Consider the following 20,926-nt stretch of genomic DNA (forward strand, 5'->3'; position numbering starts at 1 on the left):
AAAATAGCTTGGTATCTTTAACGTATATATATATATATATATATATAACAGAAACTTCGTTTCAGAAGTTTTGATATTTTCGCCAGAAAGAGTTTGCACTACTTAAAAAACATGTCCACTAACTCAGTTCTGTATATTAGTCTTTTATTTGTGCATTTTAATAAATGTTGCAGATATTTACTGTTATTTGTAAGTTCTTTGATAGTTATTTGGAAGTTTTAAAATTAATTTGTCTCGTCAGGGGGCGTCGAGAGAAAACAACATGTGCATGTGTTGAGACGTTGGTTTTGGGTTATGTTTGTAAGATTTTAATTTTTAAATTAAGTGTATTGTAAATTTTCCAATTAACGTGATTTTTATTTAAAAGCAGGAAGTCTGAAATTTTCAATATGCAAGTTTCAAACCCAAATAATGTTAAAATTTATAATTTAAGTGTTGGAAAATCGCTTCCAGAGGTGAGTACTTCAGAATGGATCAGTAATAAAAATGATTAGTTTCGATATGTACTGTAGAGTAAAGAATTAGTTATAAATTGAACAAAAAAAAAATGGAGATATGCAGAATAAACCTAAGCATAAAACATTTCCCGAGACTTGCACTCATCAAGCTGTGCGTGAGACGAAAAATTATGTACATTTACTACGAAGTATAAATTTCATATTTTTGTATTTTCTGGTATATAATTATAAAACTAAGCAAATCCATTATGGGATTTTGTTTATCGCAAAAACCTGAAAAGGGATGTAAACAAGTATGAACCTAGCCCTAGTTATTTTATCAATTTGATAAAAGCACATCACCTGCTATTACAATTATTATTTAAATAAACAGGGGAATTGGGAGTGGTACACCTGATTCTACTAGCAATGGAATGTGCAAGCATACCATTTCATCTTTTTATCTTAGGGAAGAAAATAAGAAGAAAGCATAAAGCTCTGGATGATTTAACTGTGAAAAATGCAAACCTACTGCTATCATTTATCTCTGAACTCATTAAAATAGGATAAGGCAGAAGTATGAATGCCAGCTATTTTAGCAGTGAGCTGCAAGCATTTTTACCAAATGCCATCTATTCTGGCATTTGGTAAAAAATAAGGCATAAATAACCATGAATCTCCACATAAAATTCAGCGTTAGCTATTAAGTAACAAATGGTGTTTATTAGGTGATCATAAGAATAGCTGTCAAATAAGTACCATTAATTGTTTATAAGGGGAAAATCAAAAAGTTGCATATAACAATGGCAGTAGCATATCAGAAACAGTGCACTCGAAATCATCATATTTACCATATAGATAGCAACTTTGAACATGTCTTCCCATTTGAAATTGCTGATTTCAGTATATCTTATACAGCCTTGGATACAAGCTTTACTTTCTGATTGTGCTGTTATTGTACTTTCTGATGACATGCTGTCATCAGAAAAAGGTTTCATCTGCAATGAAACTGTAATATGTACAGAAGAAATTCTTTTGTTGTTGTTGTTTATGTATGTGAATATATATATATATATATATATATATATATATATATATGATCCATACACGCAAATGGCCACGTGATCTATAGCACATTAGTGCCATTTATTGACGGAATAGAAAAAAAAAGAGCATTTCATTCACATTTTGGGCTTCAACAGCTGAGGGTTGTAATCTTTTGGGGAAGGCATAGCAGGAAAGACTGTTCCAAAGGTCTCTGAAGTAGATGCAATGAAGGAGGTTGTTTGGTGAATTAGTTGGTTTGGTGAGTTTCAAAATGGACTGTAAAAGGGTGTTGGTTAGCAGGGGCTCTTGTTTTAAAATCAGTTTGGACTAGAATGAAGAAATAATAGTGGACAATTTGGCAGAGCACTGTCTATCTATGAAAGTATCTGATTAGGTTGACTCAGTCTAATCTTAACAAATAGGGATGCATAAAACTTCCCAAAATTTGGGAAACAATAATTATAAGATGTTTCAGTTTACATCCTTGCCTGCCTATAAACACCCATAGCAGGTGCACCACCTAGAACTTGAGAGTCACCCACGTGTTTCATTTAGTATTGTGTTGTTTTTGTGTGTGTGTTACAAGTGTTATGTATACTCCCTGAAGATGTCTCAGTGACTGAAATGAAATATTGGAAGCATTAAAATTAGTTTTTGAACCTTTCCTAGTGCTGTTAATACTCCATTAAATTTCCAATACGATATCCTCCCGGCACACTTAAGCCTTAACACACGGATAGTGAAAGTTATCTGCAAATACGATCTTCAGCCACTTTGAAACCTTTCATTCAGCTAGCTGCCTTCATCTGTTCTCTTTAAGATCATCTACTTCATCCTCTTGGACATCCTACATTGTATAATGAAATCTAGGTTCCTTGCGCTTGCAGTTTAGCCTACTTTGGACAGACTGGTAAATCAGTTAATATCTTCCTTGAAGAACACAAAAATTGTATCTACGATGATCTCTGTGGCAAGTTGGGATTGGCAGACCATGCAGGTTAATTCTTCACATGGAATATAACATAAAAATCATTGTTGGTTTGAGAGACTATTTTTTTTAGATCAGCATCAACTATGAAGCACTTTAGCAACCTCAAGCAGTATGTGGTTGCATTAATTTGCTGAAGATCTGGGAAACTGTCATTCTGAGACCTGATTGCCTGACTTCTTTATGATTATCAAAGACATCACATTGACTTAGTTCTGTTTCAGTTACAATTTGAATTGCTTTCCACAAAGATGCTAGGTAGAAAACCAGCAAAATATTGGTAAGCAAAAAAAAAAAAAAAAAAAAAAAAAAAAAACATTTTAATAAATGTATTTTTTCCTCACTCTCGGTCTTGTTTATGCCATGAAATGTACAGTTATGAATGACATGTACATTGTATTTGGAAGGAGAGTGCTAGGGTGTTGGCGGGATAGTGAGGATTGTCAGATATTCTGGTTGCAGATGGACTGTGTTAAGGCATTTATAATGTCAAATACATTTACATTCCCTACCTGCTTGATCACTGGAATTATAAAAGGAAAGCACCCTGTATATGATTACTATATACAGGGTGGCACATAAATCAGGAAGGGATTTAATTTACCAAATTTACCAAAATTTTTTATTTATTAATTATTTTTATTCTTTTTTTTTGTTGCATTGTTCAGCTGATTTTGGGGAGTTATTCTTTGACTGTTTTGCTAGCTTCATCTAAAAAATGAGTGGTATTGTATGAAAAAAAAAAAAAAAATCTCAAAATGTTGAGTGTGAGAAGGCAGGAATTTTGGATGCAGTTTAGAAGTGGCTGCTTGACCTGATGCTGTTGTTTCATCTGTAATTGAAACAATGCCATAGCCATTACTACAGCAGTATCCCTGATAATAAAAAAAGAATACTGGCAAAGTGGCATTTTTTTAATTGCAGCCAATTTCCACATGTTTTGTTTATTTATGTATTATTTTTATTTATATATTTACTGAGACTTATCTAGTAACATTTGTAGCAGGCAAGATTGAATTTTGCTTACTGGACTTAGAAAAAATTTTGCAGGCAATCTTTCCTTTATATTATAAAAATATTTGAAAAGAAGCCAGACAAATTAAATAATCTGAGGATGATTACTACGTACAGGGTGGCACATAAATCACAAAGGGGTTTAAACATTTAACAACTTTTTTATTTATTAATTATTTTTATCCTTTTTTTGTTATAATGAAATACGGAACCTGGAGATTTTTATTTTAATTAGTTACGAAAAATCACATCATGTAAATACCTTCCATTTTCAGCTTCACAAAGACAAGCCCTTCTACTGCATGTTTTATGACTGCTGTTAATATTTCTGGTGTTAGCACCCTAATTTCTGCACAAATGCTCTCCTACAACTGTTGGATTGTCTGAGGCTTGTTCACATACACCTTTTCCTTCAGATAAACCCCTAGGAAGAGGTTAGGAGCTGTCAGATCTGGAGAATGTGATGGCCACTTAATTGCAGATCTTCGTGAAATTATTCGTTAAATGTGCCTCAGGAGTTCTATTGTGGTTCTTTCAGTGTGGGCAGTTACTCCATCTTGGGTCTGTCCTCATTATGGCCTGATATCGCTCTCCAGTGATCGCTACTGCATTACCTTTATCTTAAAAGAAATAAGGTCCAATATGCTGGCCTGGTTGGCTGAGTGGTTAGCGTATCTGCTCTGCAGCCAAAAGGCTGCAGGTTTGAATCTCACTGTGGGCATGAATGTTTGATTGTCTGTGAAAATGCTAGTGGTACTGGTGGCCGGTAGATGCCGTTGGTGTAATTGTAGTTCATTGTAGTTGGTGGATTGAGTGATGGAGACAGCTGTACATTATATTATTATTATGTAATAATAATAATAGTAATTCCCTATGATGTTACACTGCACCAGACTGTGTGCTTGAGAGGAGTGCAATTCATGCTTATGAAGAACCCTTGGATTCTTCAAACTCCAAATTGCTTTGTTCTGAAACCATTGAGATGAAAGTGAGCCTCATTGGATATAATCAGATGGTGAATAAAGTCATTTTTTTCTCTAGCCCGATTGATGAAAGTGGACCACAAAATTTACATCTTGCCATTGATTTTAATTCTTGTGCCAGTTAGATCTTGTATGGGAAAAGATATAAATAGTTTTAAAATGCACTGCAGTGACATCCGAGACACATCCAGCTGGCCAAAACATCTTCAGGTCGACTTTCTTGGTTCTTCTTCAATACTCTCCTGCACATGTTGAATGTTTCCTCTCTCCTGGCTGAACGGAATCTCCCAGATCGTGGCAAGTTGCTTACAGAACCTACTTACTGAAAAGTAATGAATCGTTGTTTCCAAGGGATCATTTCTGGTATTAAAATGGCAACAATATGCACTTTGTATTAGAATAATCTAATGCTGATTTTCAAAATAAAACTGCACAATTTTGGTTTGTTGTTAGGTTGTGAACTTTCCATGATTAATTTTCCAAATGTTCCTTAGAATACCTGAAAAAAAAAAGAGAAAAAAAAATCAAAAAAGTTATTCACATTTCAAATCCTTTCTTGACTTATGGGCCACCCCATATATATACACACACACACCCATGTATAGTAATTTGTGAATTTAATCTTCATGTAATTCAAACCAAAAAGATGTTTAGCATGGTACTGTATTCTAATACAATTATTTAAAACAACAGTTTCACACATGTAAAGGAAAGCGCAATTTATTAAGTACACCCATATATTTTGCTCAATGTATCATGAGCATCATTCAGGGTGAAAGCAGAAGAATTGGCTATAATATTTAAATTATAAACACATAGGTGAGTCATACAGTATGTGCATACTTCCATGTGTATCTGTCTTAGCTGTATAAGTAGGAGAAAACTATTCAAGTTCCAGAAAAACAGCTATAGTTATGTAATTAATAATTATAAACAATTACTAGCAATTATTTCCAAAAATATTAGTGATAGGTATTTAGTCTGTTTGATTAAGATTGATAGTAGTGTAGAGCTTCACACGATTCAAGAAATGGATGATTAAATTTAATAAATTAAAGAGAATTTAATATAATTTATTAAATATAATAGAATTCAATAAATCATAGTTTCATTTACTTGTGTGAGATTGTTATTTTAACCCTCTCATGCATGAATTTTTATATTCATTTATAAAAAATTATAATGGCATGATACAGTACCATTTAATCTTACAGTATTACCACAAATTCATTAATTTTGCTAAATTTATGTCCTGTACATGTAAAAAATGATGCTCTCATCTGAGGACATCATGCACTAATGCCAACAGACTACAGACATATTTCTATGGAAATGACTTAGACTAAAGAATTTATTTTCATTGAAAGACATTACAAGTATGACAAAATAGATTATAAACAATTTATATTTTGCTGAAACACTGCATGAATGATCAAAATTTGGATTACTTAGTACATACAAAAAAGTAGAACAATTAGAATTTACAGTAGAGCTATGTAAATCTAGAAGTCTTATTCTCTTTGCCTCATTTTTTATGGAAAGACTGAAAACATTCTGGACAGATCGGAACCTCACATCTACCACAGATGTATCTTGTTTTACTCTTGCAGTGTACATCTCTGCAACGATTGGCATTAGCACCTGTTGTCATCTTTGGGAAGTGTCCACTGCTGTCAAAATGTTTCTCATGTGGCACAGAGTGAGTTTTGTGTTTCTTTAGTGCAGGTGGTGTCTGACTTGAAGGGCATCCTCGTTTCTTTGTACCTAGCTGAGCTAAACCTTGATATATCAAAGCAGTTACCACTCTTCATTTGAATTCCAACAAATCTAATTTTTCTTTTTCTTCCCATTTCCAAATGATCCATGCATTACAAACAAGTACACTCAACATATGGTAAAAAATTCCCATATACCATCGTTTGTTCCTGGTATCATTTCGATACAAAGCCACAAGAGAGTCCATAAAGTCCACTCCATTCATATGTTTGTTATAACCAGCTGCGAGGTAGTGGAATTTCAACATACTTTTTTTCCTTTCCGGCTGAACCTCTGACATACATTAACAGACTCCTTTCCTAAATAGCTGGATACCACATGTACTATTGAGTTATCAGCCCATCTAGTGACAGTAATACAATCAAAGGACGTGGTAACTGACATGTTTCCTCGTTCCATCTTCTGAAAATTCTTTTCATTTTTCAGTTTCTTGTCAGCACCTTGAAGTCAATTCTTCTGCATGAATCCATGTAATAAATATTATCTTCCTTTAGTTTCTTAATTAGGGGGATGCTCATGGCGAAGTTGTCTGCATATACCTTGACATTCTTACCAGCAAGATCATGACAAGGCCTAAATACTACATTTTCACTTGCACTGAATGAGTCTGAATTTTGTCTTCCAGGATCTGCACCTACATAAAGGTCGAAACAATATACATAGCCCACATTTTGAAACCCCATTTTTTTGGTTTCTTAGGTAAGTAAGTATTGTTTGAGTTGTGAACCCTTGAATGGAATCATCATCTCATCTATGCTCTAAAATTCTTTTGGGTTGACAGCAGCATGGAATGTTTCATGAAACTTTTGCAGCACTGGTCTTATATGTTTGCTTTGTCTTTATTGTTAGTAAGTATTGTGTCTGAATCAACAAAATGCAAATATCGCCTTATGTCCTCCCATCTGTTCACTGACATAGCATCAGCTATAACATCCATGTTCAGAAGACCAATACTGCCTTACACATGGGTATTTTATGTATGTCATGACAAGTATAATTCCAAGGTAAATTTTGAGTTCAGTCACAGTAAGTGCTAAATTATCTTTGCCTTTATGGCATGCATGCAGATTAGTGTGTTTCACAATTTCATCCATCAATTCATCTGGAAATAGCTCTGAAAAATAATCTACAGGGCTCTCTCCATGAATATTTACTTGGTGTTTTCCTCTAAACTGTGGTTCAGTACCAGCAGAGGGATTATCTTATTCACTAAACCACACTGGTTGTCTCTGCAATAGCATATGACGACCAAGTCATATGACAGTGGTGTTCAACCTTTTTTACTACACGAGCTACTTTTCTATAAAAAGTTATTTGGCAATCTACTCTCTTATATATAAGTTATTCGTCGATCCACTCCCTTATATAGATCACGTCCCCCCAACCTGATATCTGATTATGCACAAATAAACAACTAAAAAAAAATACACAACTAAAACTTTTATTTGTGTATTTAAAAATTTATTTATCACTTTTAATTATTTTAATACAACAACAAAAAAAAAAAAAAATATATATATATATATACAGGGTGTTCGGGATAAATTTGACAGTTTCGTAAGGAAAAAGAAAATCTTCTTTGTATCTATTAAATTTAATGAATTGACAAAAAAACATTACAGGCAGAGTTAATTACAATACTATCAACAAGATTTACTCAAAATAACCACCATTAGCATCGATCACAGCTTCAATTCTGCTTCGGAACCTCGAACAAGCTGATGCTACAGTCTCCCTGGGAAGGGCCGCAAAAACTGTTTTAATTTTATCCATTAACTGGGCTTTTGTATTACTGGAAGTGCGATTGGTGTCTTTTTCAACTGCGCCCCATACAAAATAATCCATGGGGTTAAGGTTGGGGAGTTTGGAGGCCAAACATTTGGACTGGTGAAGTCGTAGAAATTTTCAGACAACCATTTTTGACTTTTCCCAGAGGTGTGGCAAGGGGCCGAATCCTGCTGCCATACATACGGCCTACCATTGGCTAGCCTTGTTATCCAGGGCTTGACTACAGTTAGCAACTCCACGAACAAAGCCCGAATTCCAATGCCAGGGTTCTTCAACACCTGTTCCTGCAGATTTGCGAGGAATTCTGCTGTACGAACGCAATCAGATCGTCTGCTAGGGATCTTTCTTCTTGCTACATCTTCGTAGTCACCATTGCAAGTCTCTAGTTCATGCCTGATTGTTTTTACTGTATTCAGGGAGCATTGGGCAGCAGTCGTAATATCCTTATTTTGATGGCGGGCACGAATCATCATGATACAAGTTATTCTCTTCCATGATTCAGGTGGGTTCCAGCTATCCATCCTTTCTGACATCTTGTATATGAATGAAGAAGGGTCCAAACTTTTAAATGAAGAGAAGTGTGTGTTAATACATGTAACTTACGGAAAAATATAATTAATTATAAATATGTCAAATTTATCCCGAACACCCTGTATATATATATATATATATATATATATATTGGAATAAAATATTTATTTCTCTGTTTTGGAAAACCAAAGTTAGAAAAAACAACAGATTGATTACAAACTCACAAGTAACAGGAAATGCTGGTTGATTAAAAAAAAAAAAAAGTTAATATGAAATTTGGCATTGTTTGGACCTTGCAATATTTTCATAGTCAAGTTGATATGAAGAAGTGGCCAATCGCAGACAATCATCCAAATGATCATTTGTAATTTGGTTTCTTAATTGATATTTTATGACGTTCATATTTGAAAAAGCGGATTTTGACAAGTATGTCGATCCGAAACACGACACCATTTTTCGTGCAATATCAGTTAATATTGGTAATTTTTCATGTGCATACTTCCAAATGACTTCATTGTTTATTGATTTTAAATGTAAACTATTCTGAATGTTTATTATCTCAAGTTCTACTTCAGCTTGGTTTATATCAAACAGCCCACTAATTTTATAAGTTAAGGGGATAAAAATCCCTTATTGTTTTTCAGCCAGTAAGCGAAACTAAGATCGAAAACTACGATCTGTAACGTTTCATGCCGACGAACTGTCAGCGTATCCAAGCGTAAGTGATCACTTGGTAGTGCCACACCACGGCAACTCGTTGCAAAGGTGGAGCAAGCTCCCTCACTGTTCTTGATATTTTCTCATAATGTAAAACACACAGCTCTTAAGAGATGTAGTACTGTTTTACATTATGAGGAGAGGTCACTACCCAGACCGGTTTCAACCTTTTTTGAGGTCTCATCAGTGAGTAGCTAGACCTAGAATATCAGAGTTTAAGTGAAGAAAACTTACATACTTTTGCTATACGATTGCCCGAAAGGTGTGTCACTATATTATATTATAACATAGTATAACTAAGATGAAAAGCCAAACGGCTATTTTTTTTTTTTTTTTTTTTTTTTTTTTTTTTTTTTTTTTTCTTTCTGGCAAGGTTGATATAACAATAAGGGATTTTCTGAAAAACAATAAGGGATTTTTATCCCCTTAACTTATATCAACCTCGCCAGAAAAAAAAAAAAAATAGCCATTTGGCTTTTCATCTTAGCCCACTAATTTTATTTGAATTTCTGTGATGTTCAAGTTTTCTTGAAATGGATTATTGATAAAAGATGCAATCATTTCAGTTTTACTAAAATCTTTAAATCTTGAATTTATTTCTTCCTCAACTAATTCTATTTCACGAATATATTCTTTTAAATCATAGCGAAGTATTTTTGATTTTGTTCAAAAAAATTTTAATAAATATGGGAGATGTCTAAATTTGCAGTCATTTATATTTTTCTTTAATAAAAGTTAGTATTGTTGGAAAGTTTTTTATTGAACTTAACACGTCAATTAAATTTTTATCTCTACCTTGTAAGTCTAAATTTCAATTGCTTAATTTCGTACAGAAATTACTAAAAATGATAAGTGTAACAACCCTCTTTTATCACTCAATTGTAGATAAATATCTCCTTTTTCATCAAAAAAATTTTTATATCGTTAATTAATACAAGAAATCTTTCTAAAAATTGACTTCTCTGCTGACCCAGCGAACATTATTGTACAATAGAAGTTCCCTATCATCATCATCATCTGCCTATAATTTAAATAACTGCCATTGCAGGGCTTTTCCTCGAACAGAATTTACAATTTTAAATGTAATATCCAAAACATCTTTTGTGTTTAATCTTTTACTACACAGTACTTGTTGGTGAATAATACAGTGGATATTTGAAAAATCTGGATATTTGGCATCGTTTTTACATAATAAAATGAAGCCTGACTTATTACCTATCATTGCAGGAGCACCATCAGTAGTAATAGACACAAGCTTAAAAAGTGGAAGTTTGTGTTGTTTCACAAATTCATCAAATGCCGAAAAAAATGTCTTCTCCCCTAGCCCTTCCCAATAATGGTATAATTTTCAAAAGTTCTTCTTTACTTGAATAATCTTGAAATACCATGCGAATAAATACCATTAACTGATCAATATCAGATGAAGTTGTTTGATTCATCAAATTGTAATGAAAACGCAACACACTGGTGAATGTCTAACATTAACTGAGTATTCAGATCGGCACTTAAAATTTCAACTCTTCTCATAACCGTTGTTCTGGAAAGTTGTAAATCTTCAATATTCAAAATGATTTCATTTTTATTTTTAAAATCAGAAAATAATTCTGCTGCGGCAAGAAACGATTCTTTTATTAACTCTCCATCAGTAAAAGGTTTTTTTTGCTTTTGCTAATAAATGACACACTTTCAAAGATGCAATAGTGACCAATATCGATTTATTTATTACTTCCGAAATCATATTTTATTGTCCAGAAAGTCCTGCCTTTAAATTTATAATTTTTGATTTACGTATTTTGGAATTTTTGGGAAAATCTTCATCATATTTTGCATGTAGCGATCAAAAATATCTCTCAATATTACCTTTTTTTGGAATTGCTAGAGATGAATTATGAATTAAACAACAACACTTCCCATTTACCATTGTAAAGAAAAAATCCATTTCTCACCTTGTGAAAATGATATGTCTTCGATTTCTTTGATACACTCATGATTATCCTCAAAATAAATGAAACGCATACGGTGTGCTTTTGTTATACGTCTACTTTTGCTGTCCAGTCATTACTGTGACATTGTAAACTTTTATTATTATTTAACTTTGTATACTTGTAATTCCTATTAATTACTTGTGATGTCTTTTACTCTATACTTTATTCTCCGTTATTCTAATTTGCTGTGTGCGCTTTCTCTCTCTCAGAATCTCTCTTGTTTATCTTATTACATGCTATGTTTATCTATTTTTCACATTACAAGTCTTATGCCTAAGATATTAGAAAATTTATTTAAAATGAGACCGTGCCACTAATATCTTTGATTAGCAAAAAGAACTCAAATATACGGCTGGTAGATTTCTCTCTCTCTTTCTCTAACACAAATTCCTATGTTAAAACTTTCACAAACAATCATGGTCTATTCTTTTTCTTAATTTCATGCTTTGGCCAACTCACTTAGATTCCTACTCAACAAGTCCGATTTATTTTAGAAACAGTGCAGTTGTAAATAAACAAACAGGCAGCACTCTTTTAACAAGAAAGTCAAATGACAATTATTTACATTGCTATGAAATATACACAATTTTAACGTTAGGGAGATTGCTTTCTCTATCCATCTATAAAAACTCTGTAGCAAAAATTAGAACCTTCTTTCTTCAACATTAAATACTTTCTTTTAAGCTTACACGGTGATCCGAATGCATTTTTGAAAATTATGGAGACAACTACCGTGTTTGAATAAAAACTTTAGTTTAATATAACTAAAATCTACATTCGACGTTTCGACCTTTATGTCAAGGTCATCTTCTGGAGCATACAACTATACACAGAAAACAAGCTACACTACAATCAAACTAGTTTGTTAAAGACACTGACCAACCGCTACAACAATTGTTGGCCTGACCTCTGGTGGGAAAAAAAAAAAAAAAGAAAAAAAATTATACATCAACGCTAGAGTCCTATTATTAGTGTTATCTGTTGGTTGTAGAAATATATTGGGCACAACAACAAGTTTCTATCTATATTCATATATTAACATCATGTACATTCCAGCCAGTTGGTATGGAATGGTTTCTAATACTAGCTGAAGATTGGCTAGAGTCCTGACTTATGCTGGATCTTATATATTAGGTAGGCTGAATGTGTGCCATCCAGATGCTTGGAATTTTCATGCCATCTTTGTTGTTGATATTTGGGTGGTTTATCAGGATTTCGCAGGCTTCCTTAAATTTCCTTTCGTACCAAGTTTTTGTGCGGTGTAAAGAGCAGGTGCTTTTCCAGTTGATTTGGTGTAAGGTGTTGAGTGCGTGGTCTGAGAGGCTTGCTTCACCATAATGGTTATATTTAATGTGTCTAATGTGTTCTTTCTTGCATATAGGGATTGTCCGTCCTGTTTCACCAATGTACAGTAAGTTACAGGTGCAGCGGATGCAATAGACTCCAGGATGTGCTAATGGGAGGAGAGGAGTTGAATATGGTTTTAAGTTTAGTGGGTGGTTTAAAGGTGGCATTGAGGTTATAATGTTGTAGGATTCTGTTGATTTTTTCTGATAACCCTTTAATGTATGGAATGGCTATGGTTTTACTGTAATCTAGATTCGTTTTTGTGGTTGTTTTATGGAGTATTTTATTAATAGTATTTTTGTTATAGCCATTATTTATGAATGTGTTGCTGATGATTTTTAGTTCTTGTTTTAAGGCTTGCTGGTTAGACCAAATTGTTGTAGCTCTGTTTTTAATCAGGGTGTTAATGACTCCATTTTTGTAATGGGTGGTGGTATGAATTAGCATGTATGTATTGGCCAGTGTGTGTCGGTTTTCGGTAGACCGTGAAGGATAGACTGCCTGAAGGAAGATGTGTGACTAGTGTGTCTAGGAACGGGAGCGAATTTTGGTTTTTGATTTCAATGGTAAATTGTATGCATTCGTGTTGTTTGTTCAGATGGCTAAGGAATGTGTTTAGTGTTTGTCGTCCGTGCAACCCAGATTGCGAACATGTCATCAATGTATCTAAGCCAGACTGTCGGTCTTAGCGTGGCGGAATCAAGAGCCCTTTGCTCAAAGGTTTCCATGTAGAAGTTAGCGATTGGGGGAATAGTGGTGAGCCCATGGCTGTACTTTTTGTAGGTAAAATTTGTTTTGTCACACGAAGTAACCGGACTGTAGTACGTGGGCAAAGAGGGCCGTAATGTCGGGCAGAAATTTGTTCTGTAGTAGGAGAATTGTGTCATTGATGGGGACATTAGTAAAAAGGGCAGAAACGTCGAAACTGACTAATAAGTCATCTTTGTCGAGTGTTATGTTTTTAATTTTGTTTATAAAGTGTTGTGTGTTTTTTTATGTAGGAGGGGGAATGACCTACCAACTCCTTGAGTGTTGCTGCTAATTTCTTGGCTAAGTGGTAATTGAGACTGTCTCTTCCTTCCACGATTGGTTGAAGGGGCACATTTTGTTTGTGTATTTTTGGGACCCCATATATTCTGGGGGGGGGGGGAGGCATAGTGGGGTTTGAGTTTTTTAACCATGTCTGGTGACCAAGAAGTGACGGACTTGAGTAGTTTCTCTGTTTTATCCTTTATCCTTTTTGTTGGGTTATAATTTACCATTTTATATGTGTTGTTATCGGCTACTAGTTGATTCATTTAAAGTATGTATGTTGACCTGTCAAGGACAACAGTGGCATTGCCTTTATCCGCTTTCATTATTATTATGTTTTGTTTGGCTTTTAATGACTTAATTGCTGCTAATTCTGTTTTTGTGAGATTGTTCTGTACGGTTTTCTTAGTGTTCAGGACATTACTAGTTTCTAGTCGTATTTTATCTGCTATATTGTTAGGTAGGGACCTGATGCCGCTTTCAATGTGGTAGATAAAATCCAATTTGTTTACCTTTTTAGGTGCTATTGCATAGTTCCAAAATTCCAAGGATCTGGATGGCACACATTCAGCCTACCTAATATATAAGATCCAGCATAAGTCAGGACTCTAGCCAATCTTCAGCTAGTATTAGAAACCATTCCATACCAACTGGCTGGAATGTACATGATGTTAATATGTGTATATAGATAGATACTTGTTGTGCCCAATGTATTTCTACAACCAACAGATAACACTAATAATAGGACTCTAGCGTTGATGTATAATTTTTTTTTTTTTTTTTTTTTTTTTTCCCCACCAGAGGTCAGGCCAACAATTGTTGTAGCGGTTGGTCAATGTTTTTAACAAACCAGTTTGATTGTAGTGTAGCTTGTTTTCTGTGTATAGTTGTATGCTCCAGAAGATGACCTTGACATAAAGGTCGAAACGTCGAATGTAGATTTTAGTTATATTAAACTGAAGTTTTTATTCAAACACGGTAGTTATCTCCATAATTTTTAAAAATGCATTAAATACTTTCTTTAACACATAAGGTTACCTAAATGTGTGTTAAGTTATCTTTACACATTTGATACCTCTAACATGCTAATTGATTCTCTTATGGACGTTTCTTAACACTATTAAACATTTTTCTTAAAAGTCTTTCTTGTATCAACTGTAACAGGAATTATATAAAAGTTTTGAACATACAAAGGCACTGTATCTCACATACAGTCAAAGGTCTTTCACTAAAAGTTCTATGGCAATTATTTAGTCTCAGATCTTCTTCAGGAAATTTTGGCTCGGCTGCATCTCATCGAGAACGTAGTGGGCTCATTCAGCTCCAGCAAAAGGTTACTCTCCATCGGCGAAAAGAAAAACTTACGAGCAAAGGTGCTTCGGGAAATTTGCCTTGCCTTTTCTCCTCTGCTTGGGCTCGCCGAAAATGCCTGGACGACTGCCTTCTTTTTTTGCCGTTTCAACAGCAAGAACTGCCACCAACTGTTAACTGGATCTCTCTCTCTCTGGCCTGGAAACTTTTCTCCGGCAATTTGAAACCTTGTCTGCGGCCTAGAAGTAGTCTCTCTCTAGCGACGTCTCAAACTGAGAAGCTCCTTTCTGGAAGTGGGAAACTCTTCTCTCAAGCAATGTGGATCCGGGCAGCCTCTCTGACGGCGACTCTGGACCGGGCGGCCTCCTCTCTGACAGCAATTCTGGAACCTGGATCCCTTCTGCTTGCTTCAGGCCCTTTTTATTAGGACTCCTCTGAGACCTCGCATGAAGTTTGACAACCCCCAAAGAATCGGTATGAGTCTTTCATCTTAAGTTTCAAGTTCGGCACACCTTTGGTTCTCGTCTGCTTTCTTTTGATTGTAAGTTGCCGGCCATCGGAAAGTTGTTTGAACTCTTTCTGACTGACTTCGGAGATGTTTACACTTAGAGCCTGCAAGCCTTTCTCATACATACAAGTTTCAATAACAATCTTTCTAATGCCACCATGTACAGCTTCGGCGACAAAAACATTGCCTTTGTTTTTAACACTCTAACATATTCTTATTAAAGCAGTATATACAGTTAGCTTCAAAAGAGTTATTTACAAAAACATCTAATACAAACTATACCGAGACAAACAAAGTTTATTTTTTTACAATATTCACATGGGACTTAACCTAAGTAAAAAATCGATGTAATGTGTTGTGGAATATTTAATATTTAAGCTATAATCGAGTTTTTACAATTTGCTTATAATCGTATTCACTTGGCTCGCTGTTTGACTTCCACTGATCCAAATTAATTCATTTACCCGGACTTATAAGAAAATTACTGATTTGACAATTTTAACGAAAAATAAATAAACAATAGCAATACACTTAAAGCGAATTAAAAATAATACAAAATAATGGTAAAAAAAATTATTATTATTATTATTTGACACCTCCAGGGTGTCTAAAGACTCATCGAGGGAGAGTGTGCCAACATCATCGAACGATTTGTCCCCTTCCAACTACTAACTGCGCTCAAACTTACTTAACTATGCCATTAGTAGCAGAGGCTCTACCAATCGACCAACCTTTGCCGGCTATTATGTTTTCAGTTTTAATTAAATTTGTAAGTAAGGAAGAATACACAAGAGATCGACCAAAAATCGTTCTGCGATCGATGAGTTGAACACCCATGTCATATGACTAGTGTGCAAAATACAGCATATGCTGTATTTTGCACACTAGCTGGACATTGAGCATTGTGAGTCTGACCAACAGAGACACTAAACATTATTGTCTTCACTTGAACTGTCACTCTCTGTAGGATCATCATCAGAATCACTCAGCTCCAAACTATCTTCAGATTCCTCCAACAGATTTTCAATCTCCTCTTCAGTAAATCTCTTGTGGTAATAGTCCTTTTTTATGCCTGATGGACCTGGTTTTTGGTTATCCATCTGTAAAAGAGATGGTAATGCCAATTAACACACTTACTATTCATTATTCTGCGCTGTTAGCCTAGCGGCATATGCGCTTCACAAACATATGCCTGGGGAAGGAGTGTCCTGAGTTCGATTCCTATTGCCGACATGAGGAGCTTAAGGATCTTCCTTGGCCACAGCCAAGTTAGCCAGTCTGGGGTGTGGACAGCAGGGTTTTTTCCCTCAGTTTATCTGGAGTTTTTCATCCCATAAGCAGGCAAACCAGCCCCGTGTACACATGGATCTACAGCCATAAATACTTAACCCCCCACGAGGGGGCTCAGCTCGCCCCAATAGGGACGGGGGAGAAAAGTGAGGTAACTCCATATGAATAAATAAATAACTATTCATTATGTTTGCAAAAATGAAATAAATAAAATTATAAAAAATATTGTACAAGAACTTTCTAACCTCAATTTGCTACATTGATTACCTTACAAACATATTGTTCTCATGTGAGGACAGGTTGTTTTCAAGTTTGTTTTATGTATATGGTAATAAACACGAACAAATTAAATATTCACACTTCATCTATAAGGTATAACAATATATAAAACCATACTAGCCTTTCCAAAAAAACTGATAAAATCACCAAATTTAAATCAACAAAACAGCAGCTTTTCACTTCCTCCTTGATACCACCATGCACTGCAGAGAGATTGGTATTCCTGTAACTTTGTTGAAACTCCTGTCATCTGGTGTGGTTTCTAAGAACACTTTGGTCTTCTCAAATGAGGACTATATGCATGCAATAACATTAAATTATGAATGAATAATTATTATGAGGGAAAATATGTGTCCTCATATGAGGCTCTTATGCACGAGAGGGTTAAATACCTAATTATGTCTGCCATGCATGTTCCTATTAAATGACTGGTACTGTATTCGCTTTGAGATTCGTATGTGTTCCCTGTGTTGAATTTTGAATGAAAATATTTTTACTAAGAAATATCTCATTCAGAATTTTACAAGAAGAAAAAAACAAAAAGGAGAAATGCTTGTAAATAAGTGAAGATACCAATTTTGTTTAAAGAATTGTACTAAAATGAACTTTGTAATATTAATTAAAGGCAAAAGATGTCAATTTTTTGTAAAGAGATTATAATGTAAGAAGTTTCTCTATAAAGATATATGTTAGAGCATAATAAAGAAGGATCAAAGTCCATTAACGACAACTTCAGATAGATTGTGTAGCTGGCGGCAATTTGCTTACATGCGAACGGCACGCGCACAATGTTTTTTCTGGGAAGACGTGGCAATCATACGGAAGATTCCAGGAAGATAGGAATGAATCAGGAGTTGGGCAGAAAGTTTTGAGTGAAAGAGGGTGCTAGAGATAAGAGGTGTAAAACGTGTTTGTCCCCCTGTTCAGGGCTTTTTAGGTTTTTTTCATCGGGAGTTGCTGGAAAGTTCCGGTGGAGTTGGGAAGAGTTCCAGTTTGTGGTCTAGTCGATAGCGGGACAGCTATTCTCTGCTGTCGTTTCGCGATGTCGGGGGGGGGGGAGGAATAGACAAAGAAATGAGGTACCTTTCCGAGTAAGCCTGAAAAAACTGGCCGCCACATACACCCACGTGGATTGATTCAATCCATGCTGTTTCCATTCGAGAATGTGATGAAAGGACAGAACAAAAAAGGCCAAACCTAGCCGTGAGTTATAATCACCAAGGACAAGATCAAACATTCGGAGGGGAATTATAAAGAAAGGATAGACGGAATAAGTTACAGGAATGTGGTAATGTAAAACCCTTTATAGTTCCTTTGTTAACAAAGAACGGAATAATGTGTCATGGAAGAAATGTGATGTTAGGTTATATAACTCTAAACTTGTATGAAGGACTATAGCGAGATTTTAGATATCAGTGTTTAGAACCAAATAGCTGTTTCTTTAATATTTTTTTGAATGAGTAGTAGTTAACTTGCCATAAGTAATGATATATAGAATTATTGATGTGAATGTTTTAAGAATATGTGTAAGATAGTAAAGATATTTAAGCGATGCTAGCTAGAATTTTGTGTAGTGTAATGAGCCTATTCTTAGATGTGATATGTGAATTACAGTTGATATGTCTAACCATATAACTTGGGATAACTCTATTCCCTTTGAGTGTTTTTATTGTAAATGTGTAATCTTTTGAATCTAATAAATGTATCTTGATTATCTTAACCTGTTTTGTGCCTTGATTTGAATCCAATGCACCGCTTGCTAATATTTGAATCTGAGTGGGAGAGAAATATATGATAGAGACCACAACTGCAATCTAAAGTGTTTTAAGAGAGATAGACAAAATTAATATAAGGAGTAATTAAAAGATTGATTTACTTTGTATATTTTCTGAGGGCTACTTCTTGGTTAAAAGGAATTTCTAACCTAGGGATCTGGCTGGTGCAGCTTGAACAGATAAATATTGCCAGAACCCGATTAGGAGGTAATTCCAGACCATTATTGCTGAGGATCGGACTCTATTCAGAAGTCAATTCTTTGTCAATTTATTTAATATACGTAATCATTCTAAGAATCGGCCAAATTGTGTTAATAGATATAACGGCGAAAAAGATAAATGATATAAAAGATATAAGTGAGATAAGAGACAGAAGAAGAAGAACACACACACAATATAAAGAATAAATTAAAGCTATGAGAGCCAAATATAACACCTGGCTGATTTGTCTGTTGTAATTTCTTAAGGTGGAAAAAATTTTCACCTGTATAAGATATTGGCTAATTTAATTTTAGTTGTAAAGCACATATAAAGATCGTCTCATCTTAGATAGAAACTGAACCTTGGTTTGAATCATGTGAAGTCAAAAGGGAATTTCTGTTCCATCAACCATGTCAGAAGAAATTCACATTCCCAGTAGCCATATCATATACTGCCAGTTTCTTCTATTAGCAGTGACAGAAGATTTTTTCCCTTCTCCCAGTACAGGAAACCCTCGTATAACGCAGTTTCGATATAACGCGGTCTAAAATTGTAGTAACCCTTGTCGAACGCAGTACTTATACAACACGGTTCCAATAAAAACACGTCTACAAATTGTAGTAACCCTTTATCTTTTCATATATTTTTCACCGCGTGACTTAAAAATCAAATTTTATCTTCATTAAATTTGTGTCTGCCTGTATCCCGCATGTAATTATAAGTAGCGAATTTATATTAGGTGAAATACCCTTTTGCATGCATGTACCTCAATTGTTTACCATATAAAACGTTTATTGTTGAAAATTGTCCTTGTTTCTCCCAGGAAAGTGCATGCATTAAAAATCATAAGCGTGTTCATCTCAAGCTGAGCACTTTTATTTTCTGGTGAGTTACATACTATTCTAACTATTTTTAATGTTTAACTATTCTAATTCTGATGCCTATTTTAGTGTTCTTGTTTATTAAAATTCTCTTCATTTCCATGAATGCCAATTTAGCTTTGCCTATTCTATTTCTAATGTCCAACTCTGAAGTTCCTTTTTCTGAGATCCAGCAACCTAAATATTGAAATCGTTCCACTTCTTCTAAAATCTTTCCTCCAAATCTTATTTTTACATTATCTCCTATTTTTCTACCCATTATCATTATCTTGGTCTTTTTTGTGTTAATTCTTAGTCCATACTCTTTACAAGAGTTTTCAATTCTTTGAATAATTTGTTGTAACCCATTTTCACTTTCTGCCATCACCACTACATCATCCTCATATCTTAAGTTATTAATGATTCTTTCGTTTATTTTTATTCCTTCTTCTACATCCTCAAGTGCCTCTCTAAACATTTGTTCACTATAAAAGTTAAACAATAATGGTGATGACTTACATCCTTGTCTGATTCCTCTCTCCGCTGGGAATTCTCCTGTTTCCTCTCCATTTACACATACTGATGCTATTTGTGACCAGTATAATCTCTTTAAAATTTCCAAGTCATAAGAGTCAATATCAGTATTTTCTAAAATGTCAAAAAAGGCTTTAATGTTTCACTGTATCAAATGCCGTTTCAAAATCTAGAAATCCCCAAAACAACTTTCCACCATGGTTTAGTGTTTTCTCCCCAATAATTCTTAGACAAGTTATAACCTCTCTAGTTCCTCTGTTGGTTCTGAATCCAAACTCTTCCTCATTCATTTCTTTTTCTATTTTATTCCTAATTCCCTCTAAAATTATTTGCTCCAGAATTTTTGCTGTGTGAGTTATAAGAATTATCGTTCTAAAATTGTTACAGTTAAAACAACAGTTTGGAGTATTGCAAGTTATGGAAGTGAGTCATGGACACTCAGAAAGAGAGATATGGAAAGAATTAATGCATTGGAAATGTGATGTTATAGAAAGATGGAAAAGATTAGCAATACAGAAAGAAT

General features: G+C 34.4%; 1 protein-coding gene across 1 annotated transcript in view; it reads left to right on the top strand.

The window, feature by feature from the left end:
- Positions 1-268: 268 nt before the first annotated feature.
- l(2)34Fd (nucleolar protein 10 lethal (2) 34Fd) overlaps positions 269-20,926 on the top strand; it is a 238,401-nt gene continuing 217,743 nt past the window's right edge. Inside the window, exon 1 of the mRNA XM_090401368.1 lies at positions 269-455. Coding sequence (XP_090257494.1) covers positions 390-455 — 66 coding nt within the window. The 5' untranslated portion in view covers positions 269-389. The remainder of the gene's footprint in view (positions 456-20,926) is intronic.

Source organism: Typopeltis vanoorti, chromosome 12 (genome assembly GCF_054136105.1).
Source record: "Typopeltis vanoorti isolate ZY-2024b chromosome 12, IOZ_Tvanoo_1.0, whole genome shotgun sequence".
In the NCBI taxonomy this organism is placed as follows: Eukaryota; Metazoa; Arthropoda; class Arachnida; order Uropygi; family Thelyphonidae; genus Typopeltis; species Typopeltis vanoorti.